At 35.5% G+C, this 17,473-nt stretch overlaps 1 protein-coding gene across 1 annotated transcript in view; it reads left to right on the forward strand.

Annotated features, from left to right (window-relative positions):
• The window catches only part of LOC135107491 (stomatin-like protein 1), a 34,681-nt gene extending 17,897 nt beyond the window's left edge, over positions 1-16,784 (forward strand). The window contains exons 8-10 of the mRNA XM_064017421.1: positions 114-170; positions 8,735-8,884; positions 10,823-16,784. Coding sequence (XP_063873491.1) covers positions 114-170; positions 8,735-8,884; positions 10,823-11,049 — 434 coding nt within the window. The 3' untranslated portion in view covers positions 11,050-16,784. The remainder of the gene's footprint in view (positions 1-113; positions 171-8,734; positions 8,885-10,822) is intronic.
• The last annotated feature ends 689 nt before the right edge of the window (positions 16,785-17,473 follow it).

Consider the following 17,473-nt stretch of genomic DNA (forward strand, 5'->3'; position numbering starts at 1 on the left):
TCCATAATTTGCCCAATTTAATTTGCTTGATCTTTTTTACCCCCCTTCCTGCCCCACATGTCAGAGGTTAGTAAAGAGTGGCTCATTCTAACCCTCATGTTTCCACCACACAGATCAGCTGGCTGTCTCTGACAACACCCTTCAGTCATCATCCCACCATAATTGTGAAGGTACTCCCACCCATATATCTCAGTTATGATCTGTTATAAATTAAATGCTTCGAATAACACATTCTCATTGAAAATAATATAGTTTTTACTTTGGACAACTCTGATACATTCAGCTGCAGTACATTTCTCTACCCTCTCCCATGTGGCTTTTAAAGGTAACTAAGAAGATGGAAGACAGAGGGCTGGGAGCCCTTCTTTCACAAACTTTGTGCTTTTCATGAAAGAAAGAAAAAGCAGAAGCAGTTTGGTCATCTTTTGCTTTATTTACTTTATTAATTCTTTTGTTATTTCTTTTTCTGCTTCTTTCTTTAATACCACTTGGTAACAATAATTGAGCTCATTCATTTTGAATCACATAACTGAAGTATAAGTCAAAATTAAGGAAAGAATACGAATGAAAAGGGAGTCTGTTATCATACATAAATCAGATTAAGTGCATCATGTGGAGCTACTGTTTGTAAATGTTGGCCTATAGCACAGCATGTCTTTCATAATTCTAATTGTGATAACTTGTAAACGGGCAGACTCTGACACTGTCCTGTTATCACGTGCATCAACCATCACTACCTCAACTAAACCAAATAATAGGGAGAGAGAAGACTGGACAGTGAGCAGCACTGCAACCTCAGAACAGCATACATGCTTTTCTGGAGGTGAATCATCCTGTATCACTGCTCCTTTGCTTCATTCACTCTGTTGCATTGTTTACCAGTGCAAGTGTCTTTTCAATTTTGTTGTGAAGCCTGTTGTTGAGATTTGATTGCAGTAGAATTACATTTCTTATCTTGTATTTCAATATTAATCATATTAAACAATGCTGCAGATCATAATTCTTATGACATTATTTTTTACAATAATTTTGCTTTGTCTGCAAACAAGCTCATTACTATCATCTCATTTAGGCATGGAATTTATATTATAACCACTTAATGCTAAAGGTAGTCCCTCCCATATCCCACTGATTGCTTCTCTTGTTAGTGTTCTCATTTCTCTTCACTCCAGTTGTTGAATGGTTTTATTCATTCATCCAGTGTTTTCAGGTTCCATAACACTTTTCCATGTCAGGTGATTTCTTGAAGAATAAGGTCTAAACAAGCCAGTCATCCACACTTCTCTTGTCTTCTAAGTCACTCTTAAATAGAAGCTTAGTAAGTTGATGCATGATTTCCTAAATCAATATTGCCTGTTTAATTGTTTTTCTTTTCTCTTTATATTTTGTGTATTGTTTCTTGATTACTTTCCACTGTTCCACTGATTATACAGTCTGTACTGATAGACAGCTTGGTCATGTACATTATGATTCTCCTTTAATTCCATTTGTATAGATAAGCATTTATCTGCTCTTTTCCACTTTATTAACTTCTCTTCTTGATATTAATGAGCACTGTCATATACTGGCTTAACAAGTCAACACTTAGTAAAATAATGTCATCAATACCCAGTCTAGTCCAATTGCTTTTTCTCTTCCAGGTTTTTTTATAAGTTTTTATATTTCTCCTTTATCCTCCTTGCTTTTTCACTTCACTGTCTCATCCCTCTCTCTTTATAGTATTGTAAATTCCAATTCACATGTAAGTAACTTTATAAAGGCTTCTAAAAATAATGTCACAAGTGACATAGCTGAGACCATATAGTTCTGCTGGCATTACAAGAATGCCATTCCTCTCACCAAGGAATTGCTATGAACCAGAATGGAACTTATAACCTTCAAAAACAAGCCTAGTGTTATCACTTTGCACAGTGTCAGATCCTCATAGTAATATTTCATTCTCCCTTTTTAATTGAACTTTTTCTTTTTGTGCCAATTCGACCATTCTTTATTCCAAACAAATCTTCAAATTTTCATTTTTCCCTTAGTATCCTCACATTCATTTCTTACTAGTTTATATTCAGCCTTTTCTGCTCCTCTTCCTTGCTTTGCCCTCTTCTATTTTATATTATCTTTATTTTAGCCTTTCATGTGCTACACTTAGTAAGTCTATTCTTTTTCTCTCGGTATATGTAATGGAACATTTTTTTTTCTATTTTTGGTTGATATTTCTCCTATACGTTATATTAGTGTGTTCCTCTTGTGTGATTCTCCATTTGAACCTCAGTGTCCCCCCGTCACATCTAAAATAACATTGTCTTGTGCTTCACTTGTCAAAACTCATGGCAGTTCCCCCAATTATCAAAAATTAATCAGGCAAGAGTAAAGGCAGGACTGGAGACTATTAAACATACTGTATTGTCCTTTCCACTAGACTGTTCTCCAAACCAAGTACATTTTTCTTGATGTTATATCAGACATGTAAACTTGGCTGAGTTGCCAATCACTCATGTCAAGCAGTTAGAAGCAACTCTGTGGATCCATTACAGACTTGGAGGTAAGACCCAGTTTGAGTCACTGGACAAGGAAGCAGTTCTTTGGAATTGTTTATTCTTCACCATCAGTATATTTTCATAAGACCAACAAAACATTCTGCAGTTTCAGTTATCTACTCAGTTTTATACTGGTTTAGGTATATAGACAGTGTGGAAATATTTTTATTAGTTTTTGATATACACAGTATAATGGAATTCTTGTTAGGTATCATTTGAGTACAGTTTTACTGCAAGAACCAGATGATGTTATTTATTCAGATTAGTTTCAGTTTCCTGTTAACATTTAAGAATATTTTGTGTAAGTTTCATTTAAATTAATTCTTCCTGTGCTCCTGACAAAAATCTTTTTATAATTACCCAGTAGAAACTTATTATACTTTGTTTATTAAAGGATGTATTGCTTCCATCAGATGTATATCTTAATGAGAATAAAATTGGCTACTTAACTGCAACTGTAGAATGTTTTTTTTTGGGGGGGTCATATTAAAATATATGCATAATGAAAAATAAGTAATTCTCCAAAACTGTTTCTCTACCTAGTGACATGAACTTGGTCCTGCCTCCAAGTTTGTACTGGTTCCACTGAGTTGTTCAAATTTATATAATATCCAATAATGGTGAAATCCTGACTGACATTGCATTTAAATGCAGGAAAAATAAATAAATCAAATATATATATATATATATATATATATATATATATATATATATATATATATATATATATATATATATATATATATATATATATATATATATATATCCCGTAGAAGCCTTAAACCTATAATGAATTTTAATTTAGTATTAGGGAAGTGTGTGTGTGTGTGTGTGTGTTTACCTAGTTTTATTTGGTTGTAATTTACAGGGCCTGAGCTACACTTGTGTAGTCCTGTCTCCACATCTACATTTGTCCAGTTTTTCCTTAAAGTTGTGTGTGTGTATGTATTTACCTACTTGTATTGTATAGGGCACGAGCCAAAGCTCATTTTGTCCTGTCTCCATAACCATATTTATCCAGTTTCTCTTTAAACATGTACACTCTTTGCCACAACCACCTCTTCTTTCAAATCAACCTGTGTGTGTGTGTGTGTGTGTGTGTGTGTGTGTGTGTGTGTGTGTGTGTGTACCTAGTTTACCTAGATGTATTGTACAAGGCACAAGCCAAAGCTCATTTTGTCCCGTCTCCATAATCATATTTATCCAGTTTCCCTTTGAACATGTGTATACTGTTTGCCACAACCACCTCTTCTTTCAAATCATTCCAGATTTCAATAGTTCAGTACAGGGAGCTGTATTTTTTTATGTCACTCGAACATCTAGTCTTCTTTATTTTCTTCCCATGCCCCCTTGTCTGTCTCTCTCCCTCCACCTGTGGTACTAAGTCATTTATGTCTATTCTTTCTATATTGTTTACTAATGTGTACATTGTTATCAGACCTCCTCTTTCTCTTCTCTCTTGTAGTGTTGGTAATCCTGTCTCTTCAAGTCTTTCTTCATAATTTAAGTCTTTCAATTTTGGTACCATCCTTGTCACTATCCTCTGTAGTCTTTCCAGTTTCCATATTTTTTTTATCTATTTATTTATATATATATATATATATATATATATATATATATATATATATATATATATATATATATATATATATATTTTTTTTTTTTTTTTTTTTTTTTTTTTTTTTTTTTTCTCTACATGGAGCCCAAACTACTGCTGTGTATTCCAATTTAGGTTGTATCATACTTGTTATAATTTTCTTGATTATTTCTTTAAATAGTTAAACACCACCCTAATGTTTGTTAACGAGCTGTATGTATACTGGAATATTCCATTTGAGCCTTTCAGGTGATAGTGTATCCTGGATCATTACTTCCAAATCTTTATCTTCATTACTTTTCATTATTATTTCTCCCATTTTGTAATTCCATAAATATCTCTTTCTACTTTTTCCTATTTCCAACACATGGCATTTTCTGCCATTAAATTCTAGTTTCCATCTTTGGCTCCATGCATGTATCTTGTCAATATCCTTTTTTAACTCCTTGCAGTCATTTTCATCCTTTATTATTTTCATTATTTTTGCATCATCAGCAAAAAGTTTTATATAACTCTTTAGATCCTCTGTCATATCATTTACATATATTTCACACATAATAGGTGCTAACACAGATCCTTGTGGTACCCCACTTGTCACTTTGCACCATCTTGAATTAGTGTCTCTGATTACTGTTCTCATTTCCCTCCCTTGCAAATAATCATCCATCCATCTTAATGTTGCTCCCCATTCTCTAACTTCCACATAAGACTTTTATGAGGAGCTTTATCAAATGCTTTTTTGAGATCCAGGTATACCACATCAACCCATCCATCCCTCTCTTGTACTCCATCTATTACTCTCGTATAAAAGCTCAGTAGATTTGTGACACAGGATCTTCCTTTCCTGAATCCATTTTTTTTTTTTCTTTTTTGTTAGCTCTTTCCATTCCCTTTGTACTTTTCCTTCTTTCAATGAGCTGTTGATTATACAGTAAAATCCCTCTTATCCGGCATCAGCGGGACTGCCGACATGCCGGATACTTGAATAGAAGTGAAATTATGTCCACAATCACCACCCTACACTCACGCATCTTACCATAACAAAGATTAGCTGATCTTAATCAGCAGATGATCTGATCAGCTGCTTAAGTGTAACCACAACACACTTCCTCTTTTCTACAACTTTAGGCATGATGAAGGCGTCAGGCGATAAACAGTGCACACGCGGGACTGAGTCACTGAGTAAACACAGTGCAGTGGGCCGCGGGTGGTGCGAAGCAGTGCGCTCTGGTGGTGAGGGGACAAAGTATGCCTCACGCAGGAATTTTAATCGATTTTATGAGTACACATTGATTTTTTATTGATTTTAAGGCTCGGGGAAAAATGTGCCGGATACTCGAATGCCGGATGAGAGGGATTTTACTGTATTTCATATGGGTTCTTCCACTTGTTCTCTGCATTCTTTTAATATCCATCCATTTACTTGATCTGGTCCCATAACTTTTCTAAGATCCAGCTCTTCCAGAAATTTCCTGATTTCTTATCTTTTTAATTGTATCTCCTGTATTCCCTCATTCTGTGATACCCCTTTCGGTCCCACAAAATCAGTTTCCTTTGTAAACACAGATTGAAAACTCTCATTCTTTAGTTCACTCATCTCAGTAGTTCCATAAATTCTCCCGTCTCTTCTTAACTTGTTTATGTCATTCCTGTTTCAATTTCTATTTACATATCTGTAGTAGAGTTTGGGTTCTTCCTTGCATTTTCTTACTGTCACTTTCAAAATTTATTTCTTCTCTTCTTATTATACCATATTCATTCCTTGCCTTTCTGTGTTCTTTCCTAGTATTTTTGTTCAGTTTTCTCATCATTTCCCTCCATGCCCTGTCCTTTTTCTTTTTTGCTTCTACACACCTGGCATTATACCATTCATGCTTCCCAATTTTCACTTTATAACTTGGTACAGACTGTTTCACCCCCTCTATACTTGCTCAAAATATCTCATATTTTTCTTACACTACTTTACCTTCAAATAGCTTTCCCATTAATTTTTCCATAAAATTTATTAAGCTCTACACCTGTAGTACCGTTTCTATTGTCATATGATCACTTCTTCCCAGTGGACTCAGACAATATATACTTGGTCTACTTTTTGGGATTTTCGTAAACACTTAAGTCCAACTGTGAGGGTTCTTCTCTGCATTTTGTAGGTTCGTTCATCCACTGTCTCATTGTATTTACCATCATAGTATGCATAAGTTCTTCACCCCATGAGCCAACATCATCTTTCAGTTCCATCTCCTTCCTTTAGTGTTGAAGTCACCTACTAAGAGCACTGTGTTACTTTTCCGTATCATTTCCTTTATGCTATTTCTTGTTTCTAGTTGCATAATTTTATATCAATTGGTCTCCCATGCATTAGTTTTTGGTGGTATGTACATCACAATAACTTTCCTTTTTTCACTTCCTTTGATCTTAATCACGACGCTCCAAATTTCTGCCATTCCATCACCATATTCCACTTCCTCATCAACAATATCCTCTTTTACCAATATCATCACTCCTCTTCCTCACTTTCATTTTCTGTCTCTCCTCCATGTGCTATATCATTCCTTTGCAAATTTCAACTTTATTTTCTCTTTTAGTTTGGTTTCTGTTAAACATATCACATCTGGTTTATTGTTCTTTAGATAGTCTTTAAGTTCCAATAGGCTTGACACCAAACCATCTATATTTGTATGCATAATTTTTAAGGTTCCACTTGGTGATCTTCTGTGGCATCTTTGTGCCACCATTTCCTCACTTTCATGTCCACAACTTTCAAAATGAATCTCCTCATTTGTTCCTGTGTTTTCTCCTTGTTTTTTGACTTGGCCTCTACTCTGAACTCTTTCAGTTTACTTCTCTCTTCTTCATTCATGTATCTTTTTACCCATATTCCCCTCATTCCTTCTATTTTGCTAATTTTCCATGTCTTTGTAAGACATGTTCCACTGCTGTTTGTAACATGAATCTTATTTTCATTGGTCTTGTTCCATTTTCATTATACTTTCCAGTCCTGTAAACCACTTCAGTTTGTTCAACTATCTCCTCTCCTCTCCTCCTACCACTTCTGCTATAATTTCCTTAGCCCTTTTTGCTTCTTTCTCTTTAGCTATTTTCATGAGTAGGTTCTTCTTGACTCTAAATACCACCATACACATGTTTCTCTGTACTGTATCTCTCACAAAATACTTTTCTTTATTATTTTAATCACTTGCTTTTCCATATCTACTGTGTTCCTGTTGCTGTTGCCTTATTATCTCATCCATATTCACCTTTCGTTGTTCTCTCTTCTTTCCAACTTTTGATTCCCTGTCACTAATTCACTCTTGTAAAGCTTTCTTTAGCTCCTTGTTCTCTTCCTTGAGTTTCTTGATTTCTTCACAGTACTTTTTGTTTAAGTTCATAATTTTTGTCACCTCTTCTCTCAGTTCTTTGCTTTCTTTTTCTCTTTCCATCTCCCTCTTCTTCAACTTTATTATATCACTGGATATCTTCGTTACATTGTCACCTCCCACCTCTCTCTCTTCCTTCCACTTCTTTGTTATCACTGCTAAGTTATGTATTTCTTCTTGTATTTTCACATTTTCTTCTTCAGTTATCCACATTCATTTATTTGTATGAGCTACACTGAGTTCTTCCTTGAAACCTTAAAAAATATTTACCATGCCAACTGCCATCATCCCTGTTGGTATCACTGACAATGTTTACCTGTACACTACTCTTCCATTTCACCCATTCAGCCACTTCCCAATTTATACTTGACTTCCTCTGCACTCATACATCACATGATTCCCTGTTCTGGAGACAGGACTCAAGCTTGGCCCTCCTGTACAGCCAAATTCTAGGTAACTCCTTGGAGCTGTTGTGAATGCATCCAATCAGCTGGGCTGCAGGTGTGTATGTGCAATGCGTGCACATGTGTATGTGAATATGCATGTGGGGTGGGCCCCTTGTCGCAGTTACCAACCTAGTGGTGAGGTTAGTCTAGTGTGCAGGTAATTAAATTTATATACCAGTCTGACATCTCCATGAAACAGTGTAACTAAGGCAAAATAGCACAGTCACCTGAGCAAGCATTCCTTGCTATTTTATCCTCCAGACCACTATAAGATGGCTGACCTTACTGCATAAGAATTATTGCACAGCATACAAATCTTTGCACCATGGCCCAGTAGGAGAGCACCATGCAAACTCATCCATTCCCCATACTGATTTGCTGATGAGACCAGATGCATAGAAACCTCTTGTAGAAGCCCTTGTGACCATCACCATTTATGCATTCACAACTACTGTCCATTCATTCCTATTGTATGCAACCACTATTCTTTATTTCACAAACATTCCTCTTCACCTATATACTCTTTCTATCCCTCCTGCTATAAGGTTTTGTATTCCAGGTCTTTTGATAATCAATTTTCCATATCAGTACATATATTAGTGTTGTTTTTATTCCTCAGGAGAGAAACTGCACTGGAAGTGAAGCACCATAAAGAACATTTTTATCAAAGAAGATAAATCATGCCTACTAATTATGGAAACCTTTTGATGATCATCTTTCATTTGTGTACAATTTTACTATTTCAAAAGCATTATTCCTGAATGCTTTACATGTCCCTCACAGTCACCAGCAGTCGGTCACCACATTCAAAGCTGGGAAAGCACCTGCAGGGCCTGATCAGTGGAGTGGGTGGTGCAGATCTGGCTCATGGGATCTACAGACTACAAGTAGAGGGAACAGAAGGAGGAATCTTCATAATTTTCGTAGGCAATGGTAAGTTGAACTTCGATTTGATTGCTCTTGTTATGACTATCTACCTTTCCAAATCCAAAAAATTTATGAAAACCAAAAAAGTGTCTGATCCTAAGAATTATTGGTGAGGAATTGTTCTGGGTGCATTTGTCTTTAAGGCTAAGAGGATAACCTGAAAGTAAAGGGCTTTTCACAGTACAATAACACATGATTTTATATTATTTTATTTATTTTATATATATATGTATACATTTTATTTTCCTCCCAAATTAGTCATATTAAGGCATCCATGCAATTATGGATTTATCTTTCTACATAATAATACACTTACCTATTTACCTGCATTTGACATCACTGGATGATCTGGCCAAATGCAACCAAATCTGTTCATTCACACTTGCTCTCCATTTGTCATGCACAACCATTCTTTGTAATGTGTAGACATTTCTCTTACATCAAGTGCTCGTACACTGTCCATTTATTGTTCCTGGTTGTCTACTTGCAACACTTTCACACCAAAATAAGTGAAGATCGGTCAAATCTATTACAGTCACAGAATCTGGGTACGTGAAACCATAATTTGTCTAGATTATTTGGAGATTTAGGGAAGTAAATTAATTAGTCCTGAACTTGTCTGTTAGTGCTGAGGTCTTGCACCTATACTCTTCCTTCTTCTTTACCATTGAATCCACAGTTGAGGAGTGAAAATGTGTTCATAATCCCTGGTATTTGACAAGATAGTAATTGTATATGTAACTGTTCTTCATGCTTTCACTGTGAGTGAAAATTGTCAATCTGAATCAAGTCAAATGACTGATGACTCCACTCATTTGGTGGGAATGCAGTTTTAGCCTAATACATCTTACATTCAGTCCAATTTTAATTTTCACAAATCACCTTTTCTTTTTCCTCCCAACCCACCCTTTTCATCATACACAACCATTTTGATTTGATGGCGCATATATATATATATATATATATATATATATATATATATATATATATATATATATATATATATATATATATATATATATATATATATATATATATATATATATATATATATATATATATACGAGTATATATATATATATCTCAAATAATATTTCATTCTTCCTCAGCTACCACAATTTTTCTGCATGCTGTATTCAACTATGGCTACACTTCCAGTTTACCATTACAACCCTCCAATAACTGCCATTTTTCTTCCTTCAATGTGTCTTGTCCTTTCCTTCTTGCATCTCATATATCTGTGATAATATTCTAGTTTACAAAGAATTGTGAGATGCAAATCCTTCCCATGAAACTGAAATGCAAAGTTATTTTTATGATATGTTTTAAGAAATAGAAGTATCATTAAAATTTTTTCCTTTACAGAGAAAGAATATAATGTATTTCACTGAAGACAAGGAGATGTAGTGAATTTTATGAGTCTGCTTCATGAATCAGGAACTTGATTTCCAAAACCCTTAAGTGTATTGGGGAGCATTTTGTTTTTCAGTGAAGAGAGGAATACAATTTATATTACTTGAAAATAAAGTCCCTTAATTTGAACTTGGAAGCACTTTAAGAAAATAACAAATGGCAGGTGTAAGATGACAAAAATACAAGTTATGAAAGTATTTAAAGTAGTCATCAAAAAGGAATGGACATGGAAAGGTCAAGGTGTGTGTAGTAGCACTGACAAATTAAGATCACTTGCATTTATTGATGGAAAAACTTTAGTGACAAAATACAGATGTCACAGTTGAAAATTTCTACTCATTGACACAAAGGGGACAGTTCAGATATATGGATTTTATGCCTCATGTGAACGAATGTATGTATGTATGGAAGTAAGAGCGAGTGTCACATTAATGTCCTCCAAACTACTTATTCCTGACAGTTCAGTGTATGTGAAACTTGACCCATGCAAAGAAACAAAATTCAAACTGAGACCAATTATATGTTTTCCAGGAGTGAGGCAAGTGGTGGAGGGAGACTTACCTAAGGTCACTCCAGATGTGGCAGTAACCATTGCCAAGAGTGACCTGATGGCAATCCTGGAGGGTTCATTGGCACCCCTACAAGCATACCTCTCAGGACACCTCACAGTGCAGGGGAATGTCCAGATGCTCATGGGTCTTGAGTCACTACGTCAGGGCAACAAAGAGAAGGATGTAGATGATATTTTTATTGTCTAAAGCCAGGATTTTGAAGAGAAAGTAAGAAAGGGACCACCTCTAAGGTGAGAAGATAGAGTAGGAAATGTTTGGAGATATAAATATGAAAGAGGAGTGAATGGACTGGTACCAGTCATAGATTTATAATGTCTGGCTGAGCATAAGTAGGACGTTTTTTATAGCCAGCTTATAGGAAGCTCCAGATTCCTGGGAATGAGGCATCAAAGAAATACATAACACTATTAGGACACTGGACTGTCTGAAACCATGTTAATGCATTTTCAACTTTTAACAAATTTTTGTTTTGGCCAAAAATATCATATGGAAGGTTAACAGGCAGTGGAAAACATCAACATTCATGCACATACCATCAACTATTTTTTTTATTGAAAGTGTCACTTTATAAAAATATCTGACCACCACCACTGCAGGTAGAAGCCATCCAGAGTTCCATGAAATAAGCCCCCAGGGTTAACTATATAGTCTGCAGAAAAACCTAAAAGCTTTATATTTTAAGAACTATATTAAAAACTTTTTACAGTGTCAGTGTCAAATTGAGGCTCGTAAGGGCAATGTTGCTGCTCTTTGTGTTAAATATTGTTTTAGCCTCAGAACTTCACCTTTTAAAAAGTTTACCCAATTTTTTATTACTAGCAAAATGTAGAGTGCTTAACAAAATGATTGTGTCCTGAGGAAAGTGCTAAGACATAATGGCATTAAGTTTTGTTCATTGTATTCTTTAGATAGTGCTATTGGTTCTGTCATGTGTGAGCCTGCTTCAGTTCGCATAGTTGTGACAGGGTTTTAAGGTATTACATATTTATATTAAGTAAGGCTTCTACCAGTTGAAACCTATAGACAAAATAATGAAGTAGGTAAATGACAAACTAGTAAATAAGTGAATTGGTTGGTCTTGCAAAATCAACAGTATGACAGTCAGTGTTGTGCACGTCATCAGAAACTGATTTGCCACCCAAGCTACAGACATAGAGGATGATTGATAATCTTTCATTTGTCTGTCACAAGGACAAAAAAAAAAAAAAAAAAATTCCAGGGATAACTTTTTCAGGCAATTCAAACCACCACTTTCCTTCTGCACTGTCAACTTTGGTATATCAATCAACTCATTGATTGCACTGTCAATTTTGGTATATCAATCAACTCATTGATTGCACTGTCAACTTTGGTATATCAATCAACTCATTGATTGCACTGTCAACTTTGGTATATCAATCAACTCATTGATTCCTTGGTTGTGTCCAACTCCTTACAAGCAATTTTTTGGCCAATCACGTCTGTGTGGTTTTAATTGGTACAGGCCGTATAAAACCTTCAAATCCACACAAATTAGCCACAAGTCTATAAATTCTGCATTAATTCTACCAGGCTCGCACATGGGAGGGACAAGATAGAAGCAGCAGTGGTGGATGTCTGTGTGCAGCTAATGATGTGCTGGCTGGCTAAGGCTGCCTGTAGGTTTTATAGTGGCACCAAGATTGTCTTGCATACTTTCAAGGACACTATTCATAAAATTTGCCTTAACGTCTCAACACTCACTAGGCTGCCAAATTTATCTTTGTTGAGCACTGAAAATTCTTTATTGAATGGTAAACAAATTTCACATGTCGCAAGAAACATGCAATAACATTTCCGAATTGTACACTTGCAGGTGAATAATTGTGGACACTTAAGAATTGAATTCTTATTAAAAGATATTCTTAATTATTTATCAATGCCTCACAAGATTAGGTTATGTACATCTTATTTACTGTGATATTTCCTTCCTTCTATATTCCTCATTTATTTTTGTGAGCTCTACCTTTTAACTTATGTAATGTTTATTCGATCATGTTGGGACTAGCTAGTTGTAGATCACGTTTGGAATTATCAAATGGCGAAACATGTGTACGGACATAAATGTACATGCCCATGCAATCCACTATTTTTAGCCCACCTTTGACAAGGCAGAGATTGAGAACTAGGAGACTTTAAAGATGGAAGCCCATGCCAGTTATCACTGGAGCAATATATACATGCTTGAACACACTCCTCATGAACCATGTTGATGATATTTCACTGCTGAATATAATACCAAGCACGTCTGCATGCCCACACACTGAAAACATTTGAGTGAATATAATCAATAATATTTGATTATATTTTCAGGTATGTATCTGATGTGTAAATGTAACAGATAAAGTCTGTCATATGTAATACATGACTGCTTAGTATTATATTCAGCAGTATTACATATTCACCACACTGCAAAGCCAACAAATTATTCACAAGGAGTGTTACAGCATGTACGTGTTGCCTGTGGTAGCTGATGTGGGCTTTTGTCTAGAAATGCCCCCAGTTCTGAACCCTTGCTTCATCAAAGGTGGGCTAGAAGTTGTGGAGTGCATGTGCACATTAGCCATGTATTGCAGTCAAAGAAATTAATTTGGCTACGATGTCTTTGGTGAACCAGGCTATGTGCAGGCTCAGGAACAGTTCTAGTGTGACTTGAAGATGCCTTGGTTTTAGTTCCTAGGCAGAGCTGCCAAAGCAGCAGCATAATCATTAAGTGCAAGTGTCATATGCAGAAAGTTCCTCCATGTTTTCCCAAGGATTTATACATACTATTATGTTTCATCCTCACATCTAAGGTGCACCTCCCAATTATGCACTGAAGTGGTACACAAAATTTTATATATTCTCAATCTGCAAATCTACTTAGCAACATCCTCTAAATATTCAACAACTAGACTTTCAGACACCAAAGTTTTACCATGGATGCTTTCATCTCGTATTTGTTCACCTGCTTACTTTGCACAGACAATTAAATTACAATTCAAAATGGAGGCATCCTTTTGCCATTCCAAGATGTAATGTTACAATGGGCATCTTGATTTCTGAGCTTAAAAACAATTATATCTGCATCTTGATAGCAAAGCCATCACTAATTGTTCCTGAGGTTCCCTGTGCAAAATGATGTGCTCTCATTTCAATAAGCCAATTTTGTTACAAATCTCCAAGCAAAAATATAGCATCACAGTTCACAAGAGACAGTCACAATCAAGGCTTGATCCCTGAACTCAAAAAACACCTTCATACAATCTTCTAAAACACAAATAGTTAGGTTTTTTTTTAATTAACATTGCTTGTGTAGTGAGTTCTTGTGTAGTGGACTGAAAAATCTAAAAGTAGGACTTTTGAGATGTACAAAATAATGTAACTATTCTTAATTACAAGGCAATACATATACAGCACTGTATAAGTGTACTATCCTCTGAAGAATATGAAAATGCAGCATAAATGTAACAATAAATCAGTACATTTACTGAAATGCTTCATCTAAGGATGTTTCATAAGAAGAAATTGTAAAAATCTTGCAATTTGAAAAAGTGACAAGGTAGGGTATTTCTAACAGTGAGTTCCACATCTTCCCACAATGCCAACCTCAAAGTTTATTTTTCCCCCCGTTTTATGTCTGGTTCTCCCTAGATGATAAGGGACAGGACAGTGCCTCCTAATGAAGGACTTTGGTTTTTGGCAACCATTACCCAAAGTGGATGCCCTTCCTACCCTCAGACTGTGGCCAAGATTCAAACCCATGGACTGGAGGGCTCCTCAGTACCCCAGAGCATACACAGTCCCTCTGTACCACAGCAGGTCTTATGCCACCCTCATTGTAATGAACACTAATATTGGGAATATCAAATACCTTGCAAACAATCTTTGGATTTTATGAACTCTAGATATTATCATGTGACACTGCCAGTCAGTTGTTGATAATTCAACATGCAGAACACAAAACCAGCTCTATATTATTCCTGCATTAACTTCATCATTTCCCAGTAGAGGAAGTATCATAGGGCATTTTCACCTTAAAACTATGTCATTTTAAGTAAGTTTCAAATTTCTTACTCATTGATTGATTTCAGCTTGCCTGCATAATTCTAAGGGTTTCTGTTGCCCAGATTCTCAATTTGATACAATTTGATGCCCCAAGCCTGGGGTTAATTTGGAAAGAAAGTTTTGATATGTTTTGATGACATCTCAATTGTAAGCAAGACATACATAATCTTTCTGAAACACATCAACACTAGCCATATACAGTATATACAACACACGGTCATTATAATGTACAACTGCAGTAATGCATCAAAATTTTAATAAATACATTTAATTGAAATAACAAACCAAAACTGGCATAACAAACTTGCCACTCATGCAAGCTCTGAAACTTTAATAAAATTATTAATCTAATTGGAATAACTAACTAACCAAAAATAGCAAGCCAAACTTGCTGGCACTGAAATTTTAATAAAAATTTAATCAGAATAACAAACTGTGCGAGCCACTGCTCATCTATCTGCCACCTGTCCCTTCCTCCCTTTTTTCCATTCCCCTCCCTTCTCTCTCTCTCTCTCTCTCTCTCTCTCTCTCTCTCTCTCTCTCTCTCTCTCTCTCTCTCTCTCTCTCTCTCTCTCTCTCTCTCTCTCTCTCATTTTATGTCATTTTCACTTCATCATTTCTCACTGTCATATACATAATTCCATTTTCATTCTCAATCAGTCTCATTCTACTTAGCATCCTTAGGATTGTTCTTTCACAGAGAGAGAGAGAGAGAGAGAGAGAGAGAGAGAGAGAGAGAGAGAGAGAGAGAGAGAGAGAGACTTTGATTTAGATGGGATTTACTGTATGTATACGCATGACCCTGACCGTAGATAAATGTGACCCATACTTGTCAAAGTATGGGTCACATATGGGTCAGAGTGATAATGTGCAAAACTTGGGATGGCAAGAATTTGGGACTAAGCATGAAACTCGGGAGGGTACTGTATATGTTTGTAGTGTTATCTCAAATTTAGTAGTGCAAATGTGCTCATTTTGATGTTTTTTTTTTTCAAAAATTGTGATATATATATATATTCTGGTTCCCTGGAAACAATTTTTTCCCATGGGTTCTTCAGTTCCCATAATGCACATTTATCATAACTAACACTATGCTGGAATGAATCAACTTTGTTGTTGCGTACTCTACTGTAATTTTTGTTTTATTATCTTTTTTTTTTTTTTGGTATTCAAATTTCTCAGATTTAAATGCTTAACAAGTACTGACATGTTATCACATGAGAGGCATATTAGAGTTGTTAACAAGCAGGTACAATGTATCAAATATGATAATACATAGACTTCATTTTTCTTTCTCTCTCTCTCTCTTTCTCCTGAAAGTGTATTGCCTTTGCACCAATATAAAGTTGACAGTATAATGTGGAAGGTGCAACATCAAAGATATTAAGGAGAAACACATGTTGGAAGGTGAGTTTATTCCCAACTAGTTGGGAATAAACTCACCTCTGAACACCTGTGTGTCTTCTCAACTCCAACTTGTCTGAATGACTGAACAAAGATATTAAGGTTCATTTACTTTTCTTCATGAATTGACCATTGATTGGAATAAAACTTTTGTCCATGCATGTTTGGATAAACAAATCTGTGCTGTCCTATGCTTTATGATAAGTATATCATTTTACAGGCTTGACTGATTATAATTGCATAACATATGATTGCAGTTCTGTAGTAGTAATTACAATGAGCTGATCTCATTCCACTAATGTTGTTATTAAGATTTAAGTGACTTCTGTTACTTAAGTGTTCTGTAACCTTGTGTAACATTTTTTTTACCTTCAGTTGTATATGTGCTTCCATATTCCACAATGACACACAAATGTTACTTACTTGCTTAAGTAAACAAGTCATTACTATCACTGCTGGCATTATCTTCCCATGATCACCACCACCAATACTTAAATTTCATTTCCAGTACTGTGCTACTAGTCTACTAGTCCATGTGTAGTGTCCCCCTACACCTGTATTTAATTACTGACTTAGGGTACAAAGCAAACACAATAATTATTATTTAGGTTCACCTGAAAATCATCAATAAAGAAAAGTTTTGTGATGTATGTATTCACATTTTTACCATTCACAGTGACTATGTGACAGCTCGCAATGAACCAATCACAACATTGTTTTTGTCAGGTCAGTTTCAGGATCACATCCCAATGATTAACTAATGGAAGGTATTGTTTTTGTCAGGTCAGTTTCAGGATCACATCCCAATGATTAACTAATGGAAGGTACTTTCTAAGTAAATTAATTGTAGGGACAAATCCTTTTTCTTAACTGCTTTGAGTACTGTACCACTCCATGTCATCAGGTATCTCCCCCACCACCAAAGAGAGTAGGAAGGAAGGATCCATGAACTAAACGGAGCATTAAGGTGGCAGCCTGTTATGTATAAAATACCAGAGTATATGTCATGTAAATATGACATGAAAAGAGGCTTACCACTAAAATAATACGAACCCACATAGGACAACAAACTGCAAGAAAAGTTTGATTACTACAAATTCTACTTAGCCAGCCATCTCCTCCAGACAACCCAACAAAGACC

The sequence above is a fragment of the Scylla paramamosain genome, chromosome 2 (assembly GCF_035594125.1).
Source record: "Scylla paramamosain isolate STU-SP2022 chromosome 2, ASM3559412v1, whole genome shotgun sequence".
Taxonomy (NCBI): domain Eukaryota; kingdom Metazoa; phylum Arthropoda; class Malacostraca; order Decapoda; family Portunidae; genus Scylla; species Scylla paramamosain.